This window comes from Crinia signifera, chromosome 2 (genome assembly GCF_055691185.1).
Source record: "Crinia signifera chromosome 2, ASM5569118v1, whole genome shotgun sequence".
Taxonomy (NCBI): domain Eukaryota; kingdom Metazoa; phylum Chordata; class Amphibia; order Anura; family Myobatrachidae; genus Crinia; species Crinia signifera.
In genome coordinates, this window is record NC_139218.1 from 275,652,040 (window position 1) to 275,678,549 (window position 26,510).

General features: G+C 41.0%; 1 protein-coding gene across 1 annotated transcript in view; it reads right to left on the bottom strand.

Annotated features, from left to right (window-relative positions):
* EFNB2 (ephrin B2) overlaps nucleotides 1–25,635 on the bottom strand; it is a 44,285-nt gene extending 18,650 nt beyond the window's left edge. Inside the window, exons 1-2 of the mRNA XM_083168655.1 lie at nucleotides 25,066–25,635; nucleotides 3,274–3,554 (exon numbers count right to left, since the gene is read on the bottom strand). Coding sequence (XP_083024781.1) covers nucleotides 3,274–3,554; nucleotides 25,066–25,187 — 403 coding nt within the window. The 5' untranslated portion in view covers nucleotides 25,188–25,635. The remainder of the gene's footprint in view (nucleotides 1–3,273; nucleotides 3,555–25,065) is intronic.
* Nucleotides 25,636–26,510: the final 875 nt, after the last annotated feature.

Here is a 26,510-nt window from a genome sequence, read left to right on the forward strand (position 1 = left end):
TCATTGTAGTGCTACAATATTAAAGAGTTTGTAAGAATTGAAGCTGCATATAATCTTCCATTGTACCTGTTGCCTAAATCCAAGATATCAACCTATTTCTGGGTTGAACCAATATTCCTGACAATACAGCCTATATTTCAAGGGTGTGGTACATGGTCCCGACAGTCATTAGCCCGCCGTCGGGATCCCGACTGGCCAGACTCAGACAACGGGGCAAGTGCAACAAAGCCCCTTGCGGGCTCGCTGCGCTATTTTATTCTCCCTCTATGGGCCTCATGGACCCCCACGAGGGAGAATAGGCGGTGGCCGTCAGGACCCCGAGTGTCAGGGTTTTGACTGTCGGGATCCCAACGTTGGGGTAATCACTGTCGGGATCCCGACTGTCGGGAAACTGTCCGGCACCCGATTTCAAAACTTATGAAATCTCTAAGGCCCAAGGAAATATAGAGCATAAGTCCCATTGATGTCACTAGTTCCTAGTCGATTCATTGGCTGAATATTGATGAGTCTTTGGAATGTGAAAGTATGGAACACTTTACAACAGCATAAACCAGGGGTAGCCAACCCCAGTCCTTGAGAGCTACCAACAGTGCACGTTTTCCAGGTCTCCTTACAGAATCACAAGTGAAGTAATTAGCTCCACCTGTGGATCACTTATAATGTGTCAGTGAGTAATAAATGCACCTGTGCCACAGCTACGTGATCCAGAAAATGTGAACTGTTGGTAGCTCTCAAGGACTGGAGTTGGCTACCACTGGCATAAACTGACAATTGCACAAAATGTCACTGAATGAAGACAATATGCTAGAATTTCCATAGATCTGGGTGGCATGCAATGGTAAATAGCAATAGACCATTGCCTCATTAAAACCTGAAAGCTACCAAGACCTTAAGTTTTATTAAAATGAATAATACAGCCTATAGAATAAAAGACAAACGCTGTTCCTCACTTTTATGGGTGAATTTAAGTGTTTTGTGTGCTGTTGGCCACTACATGGTGCCCAATGGAGAAATTCAAGTGCTGGCAGCACTAACATTACTGTTATGGTGTTACAACATTTTGACTGGCTAGTGAAAACTCAATTAAACTACAAACAAACTAATAGAAAATTGACATGATAAAAAGTATTATGTTCTTGCTAAGGGATGCAGTCAATTTCTCGGTGGTCGGAATCCCGACCGCCAAAATCCCAAAACTTTCTCCCTCCGTGGATGTCCACGACACCCATAGAGGGAGAATAAATTAGCGTGCCGAGCGTAGCGAGGCACCGAGCCCGCAAGGGGGGGGTGGGGCGCTCCACGTCCCCCCCTTGTCGGGATTTCAGCAGTCGGGATTCCAGCGTCGGCATTTTAAACGCCAGGATTCCGACCGCCGGGCTTACATACCGAATCCCTTGCTAAAGCTGCAATACTGGATTGTTTGTAAGGATACCTGACTATGTGAAATCACTTAGTGTGTTCTAGCATGCATTTGTATCTTGTTGCTTCCTATACAGACCCAATGCAAATGATGTACGAAATGTGTAATACAGTGTGTATGCAATGAATATGGGCTCTGTACGAACTGTTGTGGTAATGCATTTCTCACACCTTTTTTAACAGTCTATTGTACGGAGGTTACAGTGGTGATTGCATGAGGACAGCAATTGATCACAGTAGTTGAACGAAATATTTTACACAAAAGTAAGTATTATGCAGACATACAATTTCCTTAATCACATTTGTGAACAGAAATTGTTCCAATTGAAACATTTTTTTACACCTTGAACCAATGTAACAAATGTTTCCAGTGGATTTCTACTTGAGCTATCAATGGCTGTAAATTATATGTCATTTTTCTAAGGAACTCTAAAAAGATATGGGGCAATTGTGTGTTCTATAACAGCTGTGTTTTTTACTCCATAGTGATCATTTGCACATAGGTAGCATCAGTTACCATTCTGTGCTAAAACATTGTTTTGAGGACCTGTCAGTGTAAAAGCAAAACTACCGGATCTGATCTGATCACTTACTGAATTCTGGGGGAACTTACAATGAGAAACTCAGTCCTGGTTGGCCTCTTTAGTGTACGACATTAGTTCACAGAAAGATGTTTGTTTTTTTCACTTCACTGGTAACTGAATTGCAAATGTAGGGTCTAATTCAGATAAGGTTGTTCTTATGATACATGGGCCTGACTGTGTTAAGACCCTACTACCACCCATAATAAATTTGTAAATCTGAATTAGTGTATTTAGCCTCAAGATATAAAGCAGGTTTATGTAGGTGTTAGGTTACTACTTTCTACTTTCTGTGGCAGAGTCACCATATAATGCCTGACAGAACTCATCGCTGCTGTTGTCTTAAAACAATAATATCCTACCACACAGCCTCTGCCGGTTGTCATCAAGGGAATCTAATAAAATATTTAGTGGCCTGCATCCAGTCTGCAGGAAAAAGATGTACAATTCTGTGATCTTCTATGACTAAAATGTATCCAACTGACTGCATCGCACACTAAGCCAAATCATGCAACTGGTTAGGGAATTAGATTGTTTGCACTGAGGCAGGAGGGTCATTAATTAAGAGGGTTAGTTGAAATGGAAGGAAAAAAAAAAGGATAGGACAAAACATTTAGGCAAACCTACATATCTGAGTTTATCCATGTCAGTATAAATGATCATCTCAGTGTAAGCTGAACTAATGAGGTCCGCATGCAAGCCGGAGATTTTCAGTCGAATGTTTCCCGAGGCACTTCTTTACCCACTTCACAGGTCATAAAAGATGTTAGAAAGCCGAAAAATGATTATATTTCATGATAGTCTGGGCAGTACTTTCAAAAAGGTTAGCAACTGGGCTTTGAGGTCTGAGGTAATGAAAGTGTGTTTCTTGGTTTGCAGGCTTTGATCAGTTCTCAGCCTGCAAACCCATTTAATGCTGCTAAAAAGCCAGGGGACATTAGATGCCTTTTCATTCTACCCCTTTTTCAAGCTGCTGGAGGAGATTTTGATACCCCAACTATTTAAGTAGACCTATATATCAGATCTAGTAGCTTATATTCCCTGTGTCTGCCACAGGAACCCAATGTTAATCTATTTTCAATATGAAAACACTTTGATTTTTAGAAAGGGGATTTAGCTGATATATTCTGATACATATTGTCTGTCTCAGATCAAGTTACCAGTGGACATTAAAAGTAATCTTGTCAGTAAAAGATACATCTACCGCTAGACAAAGCAACAATTCATACAGCAGAATTTGACATAAGAAATAAATAAAATCAGGCATACGTACATATGATGTAATAGTCCTTGTTCCTCTGGAATTCCAGTCCCCAGAGGTTTGGACTGAACTCTTGAAACTTGATGGTGAATTTCACATCTTGGTCTGGTTTAGCACAATTCAGCAACGGTGTTTTGTCTTTTATAGTGCAGCTATCTGCTTGATCTTTATCCACTAGGTAGACTTTATAATATTCATATTGGGCAGTAGATTTGGAGTCCACTTTCGGGCATATAATATCAAGTTTATCTCCTATTTGTGGATAGAGTATCAGCCCTTGTCCAGGAAGGAATCTAAAATGAAGAAAAAAAAACTGGTCAGGTCACTGTAAACGTGGATTATTGGGCTATAAAAACATCCTAGATCAATTAATGTTTAAAACAAGCCAAAACAAACATATTGTCCACTGAGAAAACAAATTGTGCAATTATTTATTTTACCATGATTTATTTAATTAATTAGAGCTTAAAATGTTTGAATTTGTTAGTAATCAAAACATACCTTATAAACCATACTAGAAAAATATCAAGTTAATAGTTGTGTATTTACAGGTAGAACTGTAAATTCTAAGTTTAATTTAAATCAGAGCTATGCCTATATCAAACATTTTCCCTACATGCCCCTCCTGTTAGCCTAACATGCCCCTCCTGTTAGCCTAACATGCCCCTCCTCTTAGCCTAACATGCCCCTCCTCTTAGCCTAACATGCCCCTCCTCTTAGCCTAACATGCCCCTCCTCTTAGCCTAACATGCCCCTCCTCTGCCCTAGACAGTGGCGACATGCATTACATTTCACAGTCCTCCTCTATACTCCTTATGGCTTGACTAAAAACTGGTGATTACTGGTGAGCAATCCCCAAATTCACAGAATACAAGAAGTTTTAAGTTGGTAAAGTATAAAAAGCCCCAGGGAAAGTGGGAATCTTTTATGTAGGTGGTAGTGCAGCTCTGAAGAGAAAAATTCATGCATTTAACATTCGTCACCTTCACGGCTCTATTTATAAACTGGCTGAAAATGAAGCCTCTGAATTCATGTGTCTATTTCAGAGCTGCAGAATCATCTCCTTAATGCACAGATTGCCATTATCAGCAAAATTGTACATGACTCAAGAGTGCTCCAAGAAAAGCATAAGACTGTATAGCGTGCAAAATGAAAAATAAATCTTTTACTTTGCCTTGCGGATGTAAACTGCTAATTCTCAACTTGCTAGAACGATGTAAATGTTTCTGTTGGTCTGATAAAGTATTTAAACTAACAAAAACAAAAGCAAAACAAAACAAGCTAACTCAAAACATAATAGAAATTGAAATCTAAATCTAATTCAATCTGATTTAGCGATATTTAACTCACTTTAAATAGAAGACCAATTTCAAAAAGCACCTTATTAAAGTTACATAATAGTCAGGTCTTATTTAACTAAATAAAGTCTAAAGGAAAAGTTAAATCTTTTGGTCACAATGTGCCATACTACGATATTCACATATGTTGCCCGGTCTCGGTTTTATTGCTTGCGGCAGTGTGCCTGTGGGAAATTGAAACAAGAGCTTTCTAATCACCATCCTTTGCGGAGTAAAAACATTAAACACAACACTTAGAAATCCCTACTCATTTGTAAGCAGCTAAGCCTGAAGGCTCATTAAAATATTAAAGACCGAGAACAAAGACTTTAGCCAGCAATTCCTCCATAGTAAGTCTCAAGAAGGCCACCAGGTAAGTTTATTAATTGCTAAATCAATTCTCTTGTCAGCCGAAAGGAATCACATTTGGCCTAGCAACTGAGTGTCATGTTCCGCATTCTTTGATATTCTAACTGCTTTTTTTTGGTTAACATTATGGATAATCAAAATCATGGAAGAACATTGCTTACTTCCCTGCAGCTATTACATGCAATCACGAATTAGGAATAACTTATCTTGGTCCTAGATTAATCAGATGCTACAGCCCCTTACTAAGATTCGCATAAAAGTGATGCCATGCTAAAAAGAGCTGTGTGCTGACTTTTAAACGAATGTTAAATAAGAAGCCATATATATGTTATTGTTCCAGCATTTACTGGCACAGTCTTTTACATCCTCATGTCTGACTTGGATTTAATACAGCTAGAACTCATTATTCATAATATACAGCTGGTGAATTCTGAAAGTGTTGCTTGTAAATTATCCCAGCTTCATACCCTTTCCCAGAGTACAATGACACTTTGCCAGTCTTATATAAAATTTTTGTAAGAACATTTTAAGGATATAAATGTAAAATGCAATAAATATCCTACATGTGGCAATGTCAAATCTTCCAATGCCAATTCTAGAAGCAGTCAGCAAATTAATGAACCAAAATGGCATAATTGGAACCGATGTTCATACTATGAAACTAGTTCTTCGAACATCACCTGATGTGAACAGGAAAATTCTGGATTGCAGCAGGCCGGTGTGATACGTGTCATAGTATAAACAATCAGTGGACACAGTAATTAGTTGTTTTTTTGCTCGTTATTCTTGATAAATGATGCTTTCTATTCTGGATGAGGGCCAGCTCTTGACCCATGACACTGCTACACACTTCAGTACTTCAAGTCGGCATCCCTCCTTCTTTACCGTCTGGCGGTTATTTTGCAAAGAGGGGTATTCTACACTATGGGGTCCTCTTTTGTTCTATTTGAATGTGTAATCATTTTTTTTTCATTGCTTGCTGGGGGATAAATCTCAGCGTCACTCATTCATAAGGGGAACAATAAATGGTGTGGTACTAGCACTCATGTAGGAGACATATGTAACACAGGGAGAAGGAGCATAAGCTAATTCTGAAAAAAAAAAATCTAGAGGCCATATTGACTTCTTTGCAATGTGTAACAGATCTTTATATGCATATAATACAGTACAACAAACTCCCCCAGCCTACTCCCCTCTGTGACATGTTAGGGGTCTCCGCATGTAGATATACAGTCAGCAGGTCAACACAAGATGCTCAACGGGTAATAGGTTTACAATAAAGGCCGGTACACACTGGGAGAGGTACACTGCCGCCGATAAGTGAACACTTGCCGATGCCGGCAGGGGCCATGGCGCATCCTCCTTAACGATACACTCCCTCATACTGTATATACATGCACAGATGGTGAAGCGGATCATTAATGACCCATGTGAGCATGCATCATCCAATTGGCAGGTGCGTTCACACTGGCCGAATATAATGACTGACATCGCTCACAAGGGCTAATATGAACGATATTGCTCATTTTATCATCCAGTGTGAGGGGCTTTAGGCTGACAGGGTCAAAAGCAGACATGGATAAAAAGGTCAGCATTCATATGGTCGACACACGAAAAAAAAAGGTTGACGTGTTTTTCATGATTTTTGATGGTTAGGTTTAGACACTGGGGAGAGTTAGGCTAATATAACAAACAAACCCATTTGTCAAACGGTTTTGTTTGATTTTTTTTTTTTTAAACTGTCGATGAAATACCCATGTTGACCTTTTGACCCCGTCAGCATATTCATGGTCCACTGGGTTACTGTTGATTTATCAATCCATACCCCATGTAAGTCAAACTTGGTGGTTTTAGTGCCCTCAAAGTATTGTTCTAGTGGCACGATGAGGCCACCACCGCTAATTGCCCACTAGGAATATTAAAACACAGATATTTTGATTCCATTTGCCTTCAGTAGTGTAGATATTATACAATATATAGGCTTTTGACAATCATTATCATAAATGTTCTTTTTTGAACACAATGCACATGGAACAAAATACAGCTTTGCATTCGTCATGACAACTATGTTTTATGAAAAGAGCTAGTAATTAAATGTATGCAAAAAAAAAATCCTTTTGTTTAGGAGCAGTTTCTCCACATGTCAATCATTCCCTGGTCTGCAATCACAGACGTGCTTTCATATTGTCCAAGAACTTTCCAATGTCATATGTAGTTTGTAAGCAATATGTTTCTACATTAATCCTGTCGGTACGATACGGTTTTAATTTTTAATTTAAAGCTGCAGGTACTTTTCAGAAATATTTAAGATGAAGGAATAGAGCTGAAAGAACAGAGAGACTGGAAACCAGTTGGACAAGTATTTCTGTTACATGTCCCAGCACATTTTTGTGTAGTTTGGAGGTAATACAGTACATTTCAATGCTTATTTAATTACTAAATAGTAATTTATACTGACATAGCTCTTACCCTCAGTGACCTCAGTTGTAATGCACAAAGAAACTGTGCAGCTGGGTATAATTTTACTCAATTCTTAATCAATTTCCCACCTCTGTCTCACAATTGCTATGTATACAACAATAATATTACATTTCACAGTACAAGTCAGCATCATTGAGTCTTCACACTTGATTCCCTTTGATCTATTGTTTGAGTTAAAAAATGTGTGAGACACGTAGCAGTGTTTGCCTTGCTCAAAATATTGTTTCGATGTTAATAAATGTTATCAAACACTTTATAGCACTGACTAATATTCTAAGAAACCCAGTAGATGGGACACGAGTGTAGTCAGGAGAATATAAATAAGGTGTATGTTATCATAAACATACAATTTGACAACATATAAGCATCGCCTGGCCCATCTAGTCTGGCCTGAACACGTGTACACACATGTTTAGGGCAGAATTTTTTGTTGCAAGCCAATTTATGGACCGGTACTTTTTTGGATTGTGGGAGAAAAGTCGGAACATACAGAGGATGCAATGTGACCAAACTTTCCTCAGCAGGGCTGCATAACTGGTCCAGTTATTTTAAAATATGAAAACAGCACCAAAAAAAAGGTAATATATATAAATATATACATATATATATATATATATATATATATGTGCAGCACTGTGTGCTGAGCAATTTGTCAGGGCCACTGACCGGTGGGACCGCACAGCGCTATAGCCCTTATGTGGGGTACACACTAGGATGATTTGGCCCAAAATGAGCCAACTTAGATACAATCTCGACCTGCAGCAGGTAGGATCTGAGAAACGACCATTCAAGTGGGTGCGGGTCACGATTGGATCACAATCAGATCGGATGCAGTTCCTGAGCGGGTCGTAGGCTGCGCCAGATCGTGAGCGTGTCGTACAATCCCCTAATGACCCACTCACGAGCTGCATCGTCCTGGTGTGTACCCACCATTACAGAGGGAGTGATGTAGGGGAATTTTCTAAGCAATCTAGTGAGATCTTTTAGAAATTGCCCTGAAATCGCTCCGTGTATAGGCCTTATAAGTGACATAAAGACCTCACCTCCCATCCCTGCCTCTTACATTTTTCTAGAGTTGTCAAAGTCAAGCTGGCACCTGTTTAAAAACTGACTTTACATGCAAACTATAGAACAGATAAATCAACAGATAAGTCTGAGTGACGGAAGGACACAGCAGAGGATGAAGTCATTTGGCTTCACCGAGCTGCATAATCAGTAGCTGTAATCATTCTACCACAACACAATACAGTTTGCAGACTCCTATCAATTCAATTTAATCTGCAGGTAATTTACACCTGTGTAGTTAGATTCCTGGCGGCAATGCTCCAAACCACAGACTGTAAAGTAGGGTGGGGTCTGTCTTGCTATGTGCAGGCGAGGCATTAGACAAATAAAGAGAAGCCTGTAAATTAATTCATGCCAAATACAGATTTTGAATGATGTCACTTTTTTTGTGGGTGAATTAGTTCTAAAAAAAAAATGCAAATTACATATTTGCATTACATAGATACATAAAGGAATATTCTCTATCATTTGCAGCCTTTGGCAGATAATATGACAATCACAAATGCATAAAAGATGCACAATTACCAAGTTGAATGACAACCAGCTTTTTTTGTAGTTCTGGAGAGCCCTAGTAACTTCTGCTTCTGTTAGCTTTTAAGGCAAACATTTATTAAACATCGGTGCAGTCCTATCAATGTACAAACACAATGGGGGGGTATTCAATTCCGCATGAAATACCGCCAACCAATGAGCATATTGCTGACATCATATGATTTCCCTCACATCTCTATGGGTGTAATGGAAAAGTTGTGTTGCCAGCAGGACACAGTATGCCATTCCAGGACAGCACAACACATTGATACTGGGGAATTGAATACCCCCAGTGCTTTTATATAGTTGGCTTGATTCAAAGTCACATGCAATGCTGATATTGACTTAGTTATGCAATTGTTTGCAACTACACACGTGCAAATTCCCAGTGGTCACAATACTGGCAGCCAAATTCTGACAGTCAAAACCCTGGCAAATTTTGGTGTGTATTCTCACACTAACCCTTAAGATATCCCCATCAGCAGTCTAACCCTGACTGTCCCCTCCCACAGACTAATGCTAACCTAACCACTAGTATGTAACCCTACTACTCAAGATTCCAAAGACTAGGCATGTCCAAACTATGGCCCTCCAGTTGTTGTGAACCTACACATCCCAGCATGGTTTTCCATAGTTTTAGCATTCGCTAATAGCAAAAATGTGGCAAGGCATGATGGGACTTGTAGTTTCACAACAGCTGGAGGGCCATAGTTTGGCCATGCCTGCCATAGATGCTATTGTGACCAATGGCATGGTGACTCCCAGGATCCTGACTGCATCCCGTTTGCAGCTATCTTCCATACATAGTAAATGGACACACACACACAAAAAAAAAGTTGAACGAGACCTGGAACCTGGGCTATTTGTCTATTTTGGCAACCTGCAAATATATTTTATTCAATGGTTCCATTAATCAGCTTACCCACATAATTTTGGCTAGTGTAGACATTGATCCTTTTGGGAGCTTCATAGATATTAATATACAGTAAATCAACAAAAGTTTGATAATGCTGCACTCGAATATAGTATATACTTATACTATTTTTTTTTTCTTCATAAAGAAATTATATTTGCAAATAAACTGAATGGAGGTTAATATTGCTCATTTTTTCAGGTATTCGCCGCCTCTATTTTTTTCACTTATAAATGTCTGGAGCCAGTGTGGTTTTATAATAAAACCTAGAATTCTGTTCAGTCCGGTTTTGCCTTACCACTTGCTGTTTTTGGTTATAATCCAACTTTACTGAATAAGGTTCTGGTACAGAAGGCGTTAATATCCACTACATAATAGAATATCCACGTTTAGCAATAATATGTTTAAACCTCGAGGACCTAGTGAAATATTAAAAGTTGCAACCATATATTTAGTTTATCGGGTATGGTTATACAGATATTAAATGCATGTGATATCATCTCTATAACCATAGCTTGTGGGAAGGATGAAGAACGTGTAGCTGAAAAAGCTAGGTTTTTAAAAAAGCTATATTGCTTTATTTTGTGTCTTATTATACAGAGAATAGCATCCATTGTTAGGCCACAGCTTTTACAGGCCACACAGGGAGGATGACCTCTTTAAAGCCCCAGGATCTGAAACAAAATGAATGTCTTTTAAAATATGTATTGCTTTGCCCTGCAATTTTCACTCAGTGTGATAACATGTTTTTCTCAAAGTACGTAATAAAAACAAGGATGCGACGAAACCTAAAAAGGTTGGTTTAAATATTTATATTCAGACAAGTAGATAATACTATATATTTTTTAATTTAAAATTATAAAATGTTCCAGGGAAGTGTAGAGCAATGTATTGCCTAGCAAACACAGTGAAAGACACCCGCTGTATGTCCGCTAAACATGTAAACACTAATATACTCTAGACACAACTTACAATAATACAGGGTATCCTATTAGCCATGGGAATTTACCGCTGCTAATCAGTCCACGGTGAGCTATCCAATTAGCCCAGATAACTGGCAGTTATCAGGGATTATGCTTCAGGTGCCTCAGGCACACAAAGCATTATCCCCGAAAACCAGCCCTCTGAGCCACAATAATACATCCCTGATCCAATGTGTTATATGGATCTGGGATGTGTTTTTTTCGTCCAGAAAAATTATAATTGTATACCCTTCCCAGCCCCGAACAAGACTATTGATACTATTAATAAATTCATTTTCTGCAATATATACAGATATGTACTAATTCAACAGAAGCAGAGTTTCATTTCTATGATTTACAAGTCAAATTCTCAACAAATAATTTACATATACATTGTTCAACCCAAAAAATCTACTAACATAACAAAATGGAAACTGGATATTGTAAAAATATGCAACAGCCACACAATGCCTTTCTAATAGAATAAGAAAAAGGTGATATCATAAGAACCCTCTTTAAAAACATACTTGACTAATACATCTAACTTTATTAGCAAACTACTTACATAAAGGATTCCTTTTTTCCCTCTGACATCAGTTTTAAGTAAAAAAAGAAAACGTTTAAGGGGATTTGTGAATGTGACCACTGTGGCCCGTGCAAATATACAACATTTTTTTTTTTTTTTTAATTATTCCTCAACCAGAAAAACCATCGTTCCTCAACCATCATTTTTTTGCCACACTGCATTGGCACTTATGTAGGTTTGCACTTCAAAACAAATAAACAAAATAGCAGAATACCATTCATGTATGAAAAATTGTTGCTGAAGCTGTAAATGTCAACACAATTTGCCCCTCCTCAGGAAGTGACAGATATGGAACATTTTACATATTTATGTCTTACATATATTTGACATTTTTTTGTTAGTAATGACACCTTCATGGTATCACCTCGTTGGAATGTTCGTTAAATTGTCCAACATGAAACTAAAGTAGACTACTTGCTTTATTGAGCACCAGCATACCAAAGAGAAAAAAAAAACCTAAAGTACTGTTTAAAGCAGCATTTCTCGATCTGTGGTATACACCAGGCACACACCAGACAAGAGAGTAGATCCTAGGTTTTGGGGAGTTTTTCAATCTGCTGAAGGGATAATCCAGAGCCACAAACAGCAGTCAAGGGGCTAGTTGTACTAAGCTGTGTTTAAAAAATGACAGGAAGGAGCTGATTGGTTGGTGGTTTATCACTCTCTTTTTTATTTCACTATTCAAGCTTAGTACATCTGGCCCCTTAACTGACGTTTGTGACTCTGGCTTATCCCTTCTAGCCCATAGTATGTAATGGAGTGAGCCTGGAGACTCAGGGTAAGCAAATGAGCCTGGAGAGGCGTATGTTTGTGGGGGAAGAGGGGGTTGGAGAAAGAAAGTGAGCCTTGATACTGTTCTATTGTTTGCCCTTTTATGGCATTGAGAAACATTTGTGGCACCTTATAAATAAAATATGATAATTTTTCCATTTGATTTTGGTTATATAAGCAAAATCAAATCAGAATTGAACACATTCAATGTCATTTTGATCCCAATGCGGGGCCTGTGGCATCAAAATCTAGAAAATAGACTGTGCAGGCAAGATTATATTGTACAGATCTGTACTATTTAGTCTATATCGATTGCTTTTGCCTTGCAATTTGATCGGGATCGAATAGCAAGGCAACCGCACCGTATGTACACCCCTTGAAGAGTGATGCAATATGCAGTGATTAGATTAGAGAGGGGTGGCTTGCTACTCCTGTGATTCTAAGAGAACCCCCAAAATTTGGAAGACCCTTCGTCTTTCTATGACAGAGGAAAAGTATGGTGTAAAGCGAAATTTGCTATATGGTGTAAAGCAAATTTTCCTACTCATATTGAAGACAGATATATTGTGGGATGAAACAAAATTTCCCCTGCACAGAAACAAAATAACTCACCCAAATCTATTTCTCTCTACACATTTTACATATGCCCCCTGCAGTGCACATGGTTTTGTCCATCTAAGAAGGAATTTGCCAGGAGTAAACCAAAATAACCCCCAAAATGAGTTGACAGCACACTATTCTTACAGGTGCTCTTTGGGTCATATGATGAAAGTGCTAATGTAACATCTTGCAGACAGACAAGTAAGCATGAGTTGGAGCCAGTCCACCACATGTACAAGCAAACAGTGAGAATTGCAATGGAGGAAGAATAGAGCTGTCCAAAATGGCGACCTTTCGAACCTTATAAAGCTGCAAACTGGCAAACTTCCCAAAACCAAAATAAAAATGACATTTAATTGTGACTAGATGTAAGTAAAACAAGCCATCATTTTTTCTTAGCTCACTTGTAAACTTCATGCTAAGCTCAAAAGACTGCTGACATCATTGCTTCAGCTATCTGAGACTACAGCTCTTCAATGAGAGCGTGAAACCTCACGGAGACATCTTAATTTCAACCACTATTACATATTCAATTTCCAAATCTTTAAAAATCTACATTGGTTGCAACTTCATCTGCCAAGAATCTGCACTTTTGTTCCATTCTTACTTAGTGTCACTTTCAATAAAGTATACTTTCCTGTATGCACGTTTACAGTACTTATATATTCCCTTGGCTTTTCCAATGCTGCTCTTTAGTCGGCTTGTTGGATTTTGCTGGAATAAATGTCTGCTTTATAATAACCCCACCAGACTGTGCTGCGAGCTGTCTGGCCGACCTATTCCATGTTAGAATGTGGGACAAAATACATGTCATTCAAAATTCCTAAAGGTGCATACAAATCGGGCATTTTTTCCCCAGCGTGAATGGACAGTGATGATGGGGAAAATCGCTGGGCTGAAAACCGTTTAGTGCATACACACTGAGCGATTTTTGCCTGTGCAAGCGATTTTCCTCAGAGGTGGACACAGTGGCGTAACTCTGAATTGGGCACCTCCCCCGCAACTAAAGCTTGTGTACCCCTCCCCGCCCCTCTCACACACACACACACACACACACACACACACATCTCCTCATCTCCACCGCCCAGTCCATTGCTGCTTGCTGGGACCAGAAAATCCTTCTGTCTGCGGTTCCGGCGCTCCTCCTGTTAGACTGTTACTTGCAAAATGGCCACTGCCTTAAAGCAGACCGTTATTTAGGATGCAAGACGAGGTCACCACCTCCTCTAGCATCCTTAATAACCGTCTACTGTGAGGGACTACCATTTTGAAAGTGACATTCTAACAGGAGGATCTGCTGTTCCCGGGGGAGCAGCAGTGGACTGGGCGGCAGCAGTGAGGAGGGGAGGAGAAGGAGGGCACCCTGCCAGCAGCAACATATTCGGCGGAGACCCCCCCCCCCCCCATTAACCCCGTAATAGCTTACACAGACCCCGCGGTGCCCAAACTTACCTAGCGTCTCCAAGCCATCGCAGGGTCTGCGGAGCTATTGTTACGCCACTGGGTGGACAGCTTTCCATAGCAGGACACTATGGAAAGCGCTCACCCTGCCAATCATCTGCTGATACCAGCAGATGAGCGGTGGCTATCGATGATGCGTGATCGGGCATCAGCGTTCGACCGGTCATCGCCAGAAAGCAGCTCAAATGACAAAACAGAGCTGCTTTCAGCTGAAAATTGCCCAGTGTGTATGGGCCTTAAGGCTTTTCTACTGAATAAACACATAGTCATGTCACATATTAAAAATATATGATTTGGTAGCCTGGGAACTGAGTTAAGAGCTAGAAAGGGAACCTAATATTTATATCATCCTTAAGATCAACTGCTTTGTAATTAACAGCCATACACCGCAATGAAATACTGGGTGTTGGCCAGTCACAGCTGCCAAAAGGCGGGTGACGTCTTGCACTTTGGAACAAATTCCATTAGTGCTTTAGAAAATAATTGTAAAAAAATCAGGCGAATGAGTAGCATATAAAATAATGCTAATATTATCTAAAGATTACTGTGCTTTCAGTTTGCACAGTGCGTTCCAAACCAATGATAAGGAAGAATGTGGGATGGTAACATACTGAGTCAATGTGTGACTCACAATGTCCTATCAGGTAATGCATCCTTCCACCTTTGCTGCATAGCAGATGTTGCCACACATTAGCATCACAAAAAGAGGCTTCTCTGTGGCTAAGCAAACGTTCCTATTTGCTATGCAGTTTGTGATCTCCTCATTAGGTCATCAAAATGCACGATCATTAATAAAAGCTTCATTATGGTTATCAATCTTTAATTTAGTCATAGGCTGATTGCCATTCTGCATTTTGGCTTCCCATTGTTAATGATTTTTTAATGCTTGAAAAACATTAGAATTCTGTTTTACGAGCTGCCAGACCTCATGGATTGTACGCATCTATAAATGAATTGAGACAAGTGAATAGCATTGTAACTGCCGGCTTCCTATTTTCTGTGGGGTAGACATAAATAGGATTACCAGGCACCTAATGGCTAAAATAGAATTCACCTTCATGGGCCCTCCTTATGCTCTGCAATGCTCAGGCATTTGTCTGGCGATAACATGACTGATAGGCCTGCACCAGATGTGGAAAGCAAAATATTCAGTAGTTGAAGGAAATGAGAGACAGACAGGCACTGCTCCATATCAGTTATTGCCTTTCCTTTGTACAAATAAGCATGCAGGCCGAAGCCATCACTTTACGTCTTTTGTTATTTGAATGCCTTACATATGCATAGTCTCTAAAAGAGGCCCTGAATCTGCTGGACACACATGTAGAAAGCTATACTGTCCTTACACAAAGGAAATATGTTAGAAGAATGACACCTTGCCAAACACCCAATCAGCATGCCAGAATCCTAATGACCTGCAAACTAACCTCGTAACTACAATGCATGGTGGAACAGGCCTTGCAATGATGAGTACCTATGTGAACAGCATGGAGTTTATACGTGCACTCCATGCCTGCATGGGTTTCAGCCTAAGGACTAAAGATATACTGGTTAGGTAGATGGACACACATAGGCCCTTATTCAGATCTGATCGCTGTACAAATTTGTTCTCAAAATGGGAAAAACCATGCTGCACTGCAGGTGCAGAGAGTTAGATTTGGGTGGGGTGTGTTAAAACTGAAATCTAAAGGCCCCCATACACTAGGGCGACTTGTCCTTAGGACAAGTCGCCCCTGACTTCCCCCTGAGCTTCCCCGGCTGCTCCCCGGGGGAGCTTGATTAGATTGGCACTTGATGTGTCATTTTTTACATGTGATAAATCATCTCGATTTATCACATGTAAAAAACCCGGGGAGCAGGGGGGGGGGGGGCTGCTGGTGGGAGCAGGGGGGCTGGGGACGCTGCTGGGGACACAGACGCTGCGGGGGACACAGGCGGCATAGAGCCGGGCAGAGGGAGCCTGGAGCTGTCAGTGTTAGAAAAAAAAGCCTACTGTATACAATGAATGGGCAGCCTGTGATTGGCTGAGCGCTCTCTCAGCCAATTGCTGACTGGCTGAGAGAGCGCTCAGCCAATCACAAGCCGCCCATTCATTGTATGGGCTTTTTTTTTTTATTCAGTGCTGACAGCTCCCGGCTCCCCCCGCCCGGCTCTATGCCGCCTGTGTCCCTCGCAGCGTCTGTGTCCCCAGCAGCGTCCCCAGCCCCCCCTGCTCCCTCCACCGCCGCACCGCCCCACTAGGTCCCAAGTCGGGTGGTCGGACGTGCAGCAGGTCCGACCACCCGACGCAGATCCGATGCGCACGGGACCGCGCATCCGATCTGAGGGGACATCAAAACTAGCTGATTTTGGTCCGATTTAGGCCAGATCCGACTGATCTGGCCTAAATCTGACCAAAATCGGCTAGTGTATGGGGGCCTTAAGTTGCAGTGTAAGAATAATGCAGCCGGTATTTAATCTGCACAGAAACAATCTAACTCTATACATGTTACATCTGCCCCACCCGCAGTGCACATGGTTTTGCCCATTTTGAGAACAAATTTGTACTGCGATCAGATCTGAATAAGGGCCATAATGTGATCTGGTGTAAGTATACATTTGTGTGCCTCTCTACTGCGAGTGTGGCCGATTTCACCAGATTCGGACGGGTCGGGACAATAAAGCGGGTGAACTTATCCCAAATTGCATGTTTTCTGATGCGCGGTCTCAAGTGCATTGGTTGAGATCTAGAGGATGAACCTCCCGGTAGGGAACGGGTTGAATACGATATATCACATGTGTAAGGACCACATGCAATGTATTGCATGCACAGCCCGAGAAGATCCCGGGTGGCTCAAGGGGTATCAGTTGGCCATACACTGCTGCGAGACATCATGGCCAGCTTTAGGAAGTTTAGATTGTAAGTTCTACTGGGACAGGACTGATATGAATAAAAGGGTCTCTTGCACAGTACTGTGATACAGGTCGGCGTTAAATAAAGAAAGAGTAATAACTAACTAATACACAATTATCATTTAGTGTTTCTGCAAGATAAATATTTAACCACTTATACAATCCAAGGCTATAAAAAATAAAGTCACTATGCTTATTTTACTTGTTCCTAAATAAGGTGTAGATCTGTTTGGGAGGAAACAAATGTGATTTATTATACAGTGCTTCAAGTTCAGCAATAACTGACTGTGCTGATCTTGTGGGAAAGCAATGACCTGGCCACTGCTGGGATAATGCTAGGAAGGACAGGGCTGCATGTGACAAGAGCAGTGTCACGATGCGAGGAGGGGAATAAAGACAGGAGGCCGAAGACTGATAGTAGAAGAGCCGTGTTACCCTGATAGAGCACTACCGTGACGTTTCCTGCTGTGAAACTGATGTGGAAATACTATGTGGTATCAAAGCACTACTGTATGAAACATAGTTGATCTCACAGATGTCATTTTATTATTCACTGTCATAGGCCGGACATCATCTGAAGTTACAATGTTAAGGTATCTGCACTCGGATTTCAAGCAACAAAGAAAGATGTAAAGAGCTGGAAACCTACCCAAGCCAACCTGCCAAGAAACATGATTTAATGAAATCATCTGAGACGCACTTAATCAAAAAATTGTGTTTAGGATTATTTGTGCAGACAGAACAGTTACTGTGAGCTTCTGTGTTTTCTCCCAGTCTGTGCTATTCTTCCATCATAAAGAATTCTATTCTCCCAGCATACAAGCCATTCAGACTATAAAACAAATACTCCGTCTCCTGCACCTGTACTACCACATCTCAGCGTGAGGTTTAAAGCTCTTCTAAGTGTCATTCCTCGGTGTATCTTGTATCTGTAAGGACAAAGTGCAGGGAAAAACAAAAGCGAAAGAGCCTCTTTCTTTCGTGCTTTTTACAGGGCTGTTTTCAGCTGGAGAGCAGAAGTCAGGAAATCATCCTTCGTTTTACTGCTTTGCTGCATAACAAAACCAATGGCTTTAAACAAAGAAATGTCTGATGCATTTAATGTGACATTCTGCACTGCTCTTAAACAAGTAATTCCCTTCCCCCCTTTTCTTATTTCAGATGCCAAAAGCCTACTTTAATAGGAAGGTGACTTTTTACCTAGAGTAGGGACCTGATTTTTGATAAATGTGCATGAAGGATGCAATGTGACATGTTTATTTAAACTTCTACTTTAAATGTAGTGCTCACAATCAGATCTATTTACGAACGATGAGGCCTTTATTCCCCTACATACACTCTCTGCTGCTTCACAGTATGAGCATGCCTACAGCCAATACATAGAACGTAACCACAGAGCACTGCATAATGCTACATAACTGTCACTACTGTTTTCTAGAACCCGGGGAGTTAAAAGAAAACATGATCAAACATGAACTAGGATAAACAAGTTATATAAATAAAAAGCAACTATAATCATGCTTTTACATACTGATGCAGGCTTTTTGGGCTGTGGATTTTGGGACTTATTAAGAACGAGGTACAATGTCCATACATGCCCCTGTAATCCATCTCAACCCATGAGACGGTATCTTATTTTTCATGTGTACTGCACACTATGAAAGCTAGGATCTGGTTGGCTGCCAGGGGTTATGTGATTAAATGACCCCCACCTGCCTAAGAGTGGCTATCTCCATCCACTATCAAATCAGACCTTTTTTCATGCTGTTTAATTCTTGCTTCCAAGTTTTGTGCTCTCTTCACATAATACCCAACAGCCTGAGCAAGAACCCTTTCAGATACGTGTCAGTTGTAACATCAAGCTAATCTATGTGTTGCCATGGTTGCACCCTTCATCTGCCTTTACATTTTTTTTGTTACTGCATGAATTTGTAGAAGATGGGAAAATTGTGGTTTTATTGCCATACAATCAGATTACGGCTGTTAGTTTCCCTTCTTTTTCTATACCTCAATCAAAAGGGATCAGTTTCTTTTAGAGACTGTCCTTCATTTAAATCACTCCTGTATAGATGTGGCCGGAGTTGTAATCCCCTTATTAACTATGAACATGGGTTGATTTGCTTAAAAATAAAGGCAAATGGCGTTAGCTTTGTCTCCAAATCAAAACTACAAAATGGATTACTAAAGAAATCAGCAGATTTCACACAGCTTGTACCGTACTGAATTTAAAATGAGAATTAAACAAATCTAACAGGAAAGCTGTGTGAATGGTGTACATTTTTCTTTATAAGGCAAGGTCCGGATTGCTCATATCTTTTGTCTAGTTAGGCTCTGACCAAACAATGACGCCACAGGAGTTTTCCACCAGGCTGTTCTATTACTGACCATTTCCTTCAGTATACCATTGGGACAAAAATAATACTAGGAGGTAATATCTCCATAGAAGCTTATGGCTCACAATCTCTGCATCCATATATCCTAAACTCACCTATATTAAACATGAGAAAATAACACAAGGAATAAACATATAAGAAAGTCTATGAAAATGGAAGACAGCGTGACCTGCAAAACAAGTTCTTTGTATGTCAGCCAGCATGGAAGGAAAAGATAAGGCCACAATTAAAGCTTTAATTAATGGTCTTTAAGAACAAGTAATTTCTTCTCATTTACAAATATGCCACTAATGCTGACTACATAACAATAGTAACAATACTTTTAATTGGCGGTCACTGTGTGCCTGATGGGTATCACTTACTGTTTAATCTTCAATGTTACTGTGGGGTAATTTTTTTTTGGGGGGGAAGCAAACATTTAAGATAATATAACCCTTCAAGTCACTCTATGAAAGCAAAATCACTGAGGTAAGTTAAAACCAACCTTTAGCATAGCCCACAAAATGGCTGCCACCACAGCAGAACGGGACTGCTTAAAAGTTGTGCTTTGTTTTGACATATTTCTTATATGTTAAACATAGACCTGTCTAAAACACTATTGCAGTTCCTCATAGAAGCAACAATTTTACAAGCCAAGTGCAACAGAGTAACCCTATAAAGCAAATTAAATACTGTCAAACTGGATTCTGCTAGGAATACAAAACCTTGAGCCATTTACTACATTGCTCTACTTTCTTATGATTGTAAAACTGCTTGTAGATTACACATACCAATAGCAAAAAACAAAGTTGCTCTTTGCTTATTTACAGTGTGATCATGAAGTAATGTGTACTCCAAATAGAACAGTTTTACAGCCAGTTTACAGGCCTGTAATCAGAGCTTGCAATAAAATGCTAAATAATTTAACGGATACCTTTAGTCAAACTACAGCTGGACGGCTGTAACTACCCTTTGAGCTCTGTACAGTATTAGAAAAATGTGCGTCACATAAGTGATACACACAACTAGCTTCTAACTGGAGTAAAGTCATTTCAATAATATAGCCATATTTTATATGCGTTAAAGAAATATTCACAGTATTCACTAACCATGTTTACTGAGATGTTTCATTTAGTTTTATGCAATGTTCTTAAGGCCGAAGCTCACAGACTGACACAGCATTTTGCACTGTGTGCACTTTTCACATAACGCTTTACTTTCCAAAAGTTCTGAAACAATATTTCTAGGTATTCTGGGAATAATCAATATGTATGACTAAAACATGAGGGAAGAAGGCTCCAGCATCAAAGTCACCAAAGTATCCAATTGGCAGATGCATGCAATAGCTGAGAGAGTTTTGACATTGCATGTCTTTGGGGAAGATGGATGAGTGGAAAGTAATACCTTCAATAAATTGGTTCAACAAACAGATTAACAAGTCAAATGTGATATCGGTGTAGAATACCAAGTGCCCCCTCTATTCACATATATGTTTTCAGTGTGAATGAAAGGTAATGTTTGTCCATTATTTCACATTTCATATTTACCTCAAAATAAGTATTAAGGTGAGTGATAGTTGTACGTCAAAGAGACGCAATACATTTTACTGCACAGAAGTGTGACCAAGGCACAACGGATATGTACCCCGTGTATATCACATAATACTAATTAATTATTGCCTATATTCAAATGAAATTGCACTTTAAAATTTTATGGGCCAAGAAATAAACATGCGTATTCCTGCTTTATATGCACTCAATAGCAAACTAAATGATCAACATAATAATCTACTTAGAGGTATAAAAGTATAATAAACAATTAAAGCCAATAAGAAAAGGTAACTGAAAATAAATACATTGCCTTGTTCCCTGCCTCCCAGTCACAATCCTGAGACAATTACCCAGCTAACAAAGTGCTTTACCTGAGCAGGTTTACAGATAAGAGGCTTGGAGATAATTACAACAGATAATGTAACAATTAAACCCCAGCTGAACCATGTAAGAAAGATAAAAAGGGAATCGCTATATCTAAATTTCGCCTCATCTTTGTGTTCTGGAGGCCAGTAATTTACCTGAGCTAATATGGTGTGCAGGTGTCAAAGAAACCTAAAAGGATTATAGACCTAAGATGTCTGTATAATCCTCAAAGTGTCATAACCACAACTTGGGCTGACTGATATTTACAGGTAAGTACCAAGCTACCCATTTTAGACTTTCCATTAGCTTGCAACGGTAATTGGGACGGTTAAAAAAGGACTAACCCAAGGGAAAGGATTCCTAAATAAATTATTGTCTACAGCAGTTTCACAGAGACTGAGATATGGTTTCAGAGGGTGCTTTGTTCAAGGGCCTGCTCACTTGTCCCTTGCAGTAAGGGCCAATGCCTTCAGTTTATCATCCTAACAAAATGTGAGGAATGTGCCTGTAAAATCAGCAACAATTCCACCCCTGGTGCTTTCTCCTTTCATTGCTTTCTATATTAAAACCGACAAGATTAACCTAAATACAAACTGAGGAGCAGAGTTCAAGGAGGTATACACATGGCACTGAATGTGCATCTGGTCCTATGTTGTTTACCTACAAGACTGTAAATGGCTACTGCATTCATAAATCAAACTGAGAAAATGGCTTTTGATAGAATGTGCCAATGTACTAATTATTATTCATACTATCCAATTTCTTTAATAATGGCTAAGATACATTTAGGACAGAAAGACAAATTCATTTGATTTAAAGAAAAAATCCATGATCATAATTGATACATAGGCTTAACCTAACCGCTGTGCCATTATTTTTTTTATCAGATTTGTTTCGGAATTATCCAAGCATAAACAACATGAAGGCAGGAGCCTGACATAGGCATGGAATGTACATTGTGATTCCAGTGCTGTTTTCTCTAGTGCCTACTTTTCTCAAGATTCTGTGTCTAGCAAGAGAGATGTTTTTTCCTCATAACACTATCAGTAGTGACAGCCGACAAACTATGAAGAATGTATTTATATCTTGTGCGGTTAATCAAGCGCAGCCCTGTTTAGCCATGAGAATAATGCATGTCCATAATATTGGTTTTGTGGACCAGAACATAAGTGGTGGTGAGAAAGCCCTCAATCTTCTAATTATATGGAACAGTGAGAATCCAGTTTTATAACTAGGAATGAAAGTTATTATCTGAGTATATCCCCCATAGTCAAATTTATAAAATTTAATGTTCTTCTAGAAACCACCGGACTGAATTAATATCTCATATGAAACGCAGTGACATTCATATTTAATCACTGATCCCCAAAGTGGAAAATTACATTTATTATTAAATGATACATTCAACTAATGTCCACCTAATGCAAATAGATGACTGCATGTTTTAATTCTTTTATCTAAATGACTGCACAGTAGTACAAGAACATTGATTCTCTAGGGTTTCTGCAACATAAAAGCAAAGGAGTACACTACAAACTAGAGCACAATTCTGCCTTAGGAGCAATAGGTGGTATTCCTAATGTCATTTCTAAAGCAGTAAAAGCACATAAAACAATCTTAAGCACTGTAGATTGCACAAAAAAAGGCTATAATGTAGTTATTGACTCTGGAGTCATGTAAAAAAAACAAAACAAAATACTAGTGGAAGGGCACTGCCCTAAGAGCAGAACATCTACTGTACATCGAGGAAGCTCTGATGTCACTGATCAGATACAAATATACAGCATGCACTAACCTTCAATGTACAAGAACCAAAACAATCGGTAAATAAAACACTGGACAGTACAGGGATTTTGATTATGAAAAACTGATCTTCTGCTGAAAACTGAAACATCAGGGGTATATGAGCAGGCTCTAGCAATGTGCATTGGAAGAGTGACCTCTGTAGGACTGAAATGATTACTGCTTTTGAAATGTTCTTTACAATGAGACCTTTTTGGAAGTCAGAGGATTTGGAATCAGCTCAGGGTTTCCAGTCTTCTGTATATTATATTAAATGTACTGTATGTAACTGGCCTGGTAGAAAGAATTACACAGCAGAGGTCATTGTTTAGCCCACCAACCCACTCAAATCCCAATCAGAGCAAAAAGGGATACTATCTATCTGCAATTTACACGTATAAAATGTTATGGCATATGAATATGTGATCCCCATTCATCCCAGCATGTCTGGAGAGGCAGGGAATGGGGTGGATGTCATTTCTTTAGAGAAAACTAAATCCTGTAATTGAGTTTTGCAATGGTGCAAGGAAGATGTTATTCTTTTACATTATATGTAGAGTATACCACTATCTATTAGGTGTATGTGTAACATTAATATTGGGGTGGATCACAGAAAGGTCACACTGTTATCAGTGCTCCCAGTGTACCCTGTCAATGGCCTTATACAAGTGATAGATGGCCCTGTTGGCACGCATATGCTGATAGCCCCTCGGTAGGGACCTACGGGTGCTGCTCAAGATTAGCTACAAAGACAATCCTTAACCTTTTGACTTTTTGATGTTTTCAAAACATGTTCCTGGGCAGCTACATAGGAGCCACATACACCCGGCTACATTCCCTGCTACATGGGTTCTACTAACTGTCATTTTGCGTCACAGCAGCTATAATATAATACATAACCCTTGGATAAGCTAGGTGTGCAGTAGTTGGTATAAGACACAAGACACATACATGCTAGTGGTGCATCCTCCTATGAATGATTGCTGTGGACATACAGGAGAGCCTGTATGCACATGGGAAGCGTATACACTAGGTGCCGTGCAGGGTAACCGGGCCAGCACTGCCCATAGAGCCTGTATTGTGCCTTCACTGCCGCCCGCTGAATGGAGCCCAGCACGGGGCTGATTAATGGCCTGAGCACTCAGGGTGAGGGGGGCACTGGCAGCTGCACGACAAGGACTCCCCGTTCAGCCCGAAGGTCCCAGAGTAAGGAGCCATGCAATAATCCCGGGGCCACTTCTCCTTACACTGCGGATTGCGGGAAGTGTGGCGCTGGGGTGACGCACTCACTGGGGTGAGTGGGACTAGGTGCACTGCAGCTCCTTCTCTATACTACAGGCTGCCCAGGTATAGCATGCACTCTAATGCCAGCTCTGTGGTGGCACCGTACAGGGTGGAGATATTAATCCCGGAGAGTGCAGCCCTTCACCTATCGGGTACAGCACACACACATACATACATACATACATATATATATATATATACACACACACACACAATGTATATCAGATGTAGCACCCTGTGTACCTGCTCTATACTATACTAGTACTACCCCTGTGCGTACATGCTCCCCCGGGTATACCAACTCAGGGCAGCACCCCCGGCCCGGGCATGCCAGGAAGATCCGCGCTGTGCTGTACACCGGGCACACTACTTGCGTGCAGCACGGCGCAGAGGACGCATCCCTTGGCACAAGTGAGCGCACTCCTACTGGCAGGCGCAGTGCCCGGAGTGTGCGGCCAATAATAAGGGCATGAGAGGAGACTTACTTGGGGTTTGAGGAATTCCAGTAAATGGGGTCCAGCACCAGGGACCGGGAGATAGCAGTCCTAACCAACAGGATCCACAATCCCAAGCTGTACTTCCACAACGGGTCCCTGCCGGGTGCCATGGTGCGGGGTTACCCTCTGCCAGCCCCAGCCACAGGGGGGAATAGCAAGTCCGGCACTGCCAGGGGATGTACCCAGAGGATCAGTCCTCCTCACTCCGGAATATCAGCGCACTCCCGGGGGAAACACAAGACACACAACTCCACACTGAGAAGAGCCCCTGCTGCTGCTGCTGCCCGGTTATCCTATGGCATCGCCCGCGGCCACATTGTCACAGCCCCTTACTGCGCTCCCGGTGCCCGCCTGGCACTACGATCCCCAGGGAACCAGCCCAGAGAGGGAAGCTGTGCTGAGAGATCCAGCTGGGTGCAGTCAGTAAATCCCGCGGGTGGTGCTCCTGTGCCCCGGCTGGGTATGGCTCTGTGTGTGTGCCAGTCACCGCCGCTGCTGCTCTGTGTGTGTATGAGATCCGCTCCTCCAGCCACACTCAGCCAAAGTAACCCCGGCCAACACGGTGCTGGGTGCCTATAAGGCGGCCCGCCCCCTCCGTCCCGCCCCGCTCATAGGCTGAGAGGAGCTGGCACAGACACCATTGGCTGCGCTGCACGTCCATCACGGAGAGCCCAGGCTGAGAGTGTCTGTGGCAGGGCTGAGTATTGTGTCTGACAGGTACAGACCTCCCATACAATGCTGCGTCCTGACTGCTCCGCATTAATATGCATTCAGTGACCCAGCAGCAGCACCCTCCTGCCCCGGCCGCTGCACATACCCCGCCATCTACCAGCGGACAACACTCACTTTGTTCCCTTCCTCTCGCTCTCTCGCTGGCTATACGCTGATTGCAGTAGCAGGGGCTCCGGCGAGAAGTGCGGGGGACATATAGTAATAGCTAGGTTTCCCTCCGGCAGCTGCACATAATACTGACCTGTATAGTGTGACACAGTGCCGGCCCGGGATCTCGTCATTGGGGGGTTGTAGGCAGACCAAACCTATGACTTCTCCCGCATCGCCAAGTTACTTACAGCACGTGTACTGCCGGGGCTGGGGACTTGCTGGCGTCACTGGCTCCAATGTAATACTCTGCACATCACACTGCCGGAATAAGCAGCAATGTTACATGCTATACACCTATACCACTGTATATGTCATCAATTATGCGTCAACATACTCAAGTCTGCGTTTATTTACAAATCTCAATGTACATATACTGTATATGTGTGTGTGTGTGTGTGTGTGTGTGTTAGTGCGCATATTTATCAATCTATTTATTTATTTATATCTCTATATCTATCTCTCTCTCCATTCTCTCTCTCTTACACACTATGTTTTTGGCACTCACTTAGCAAAAATGACACTTAGGCGCTCATACACAGTTGCAGGCAGCG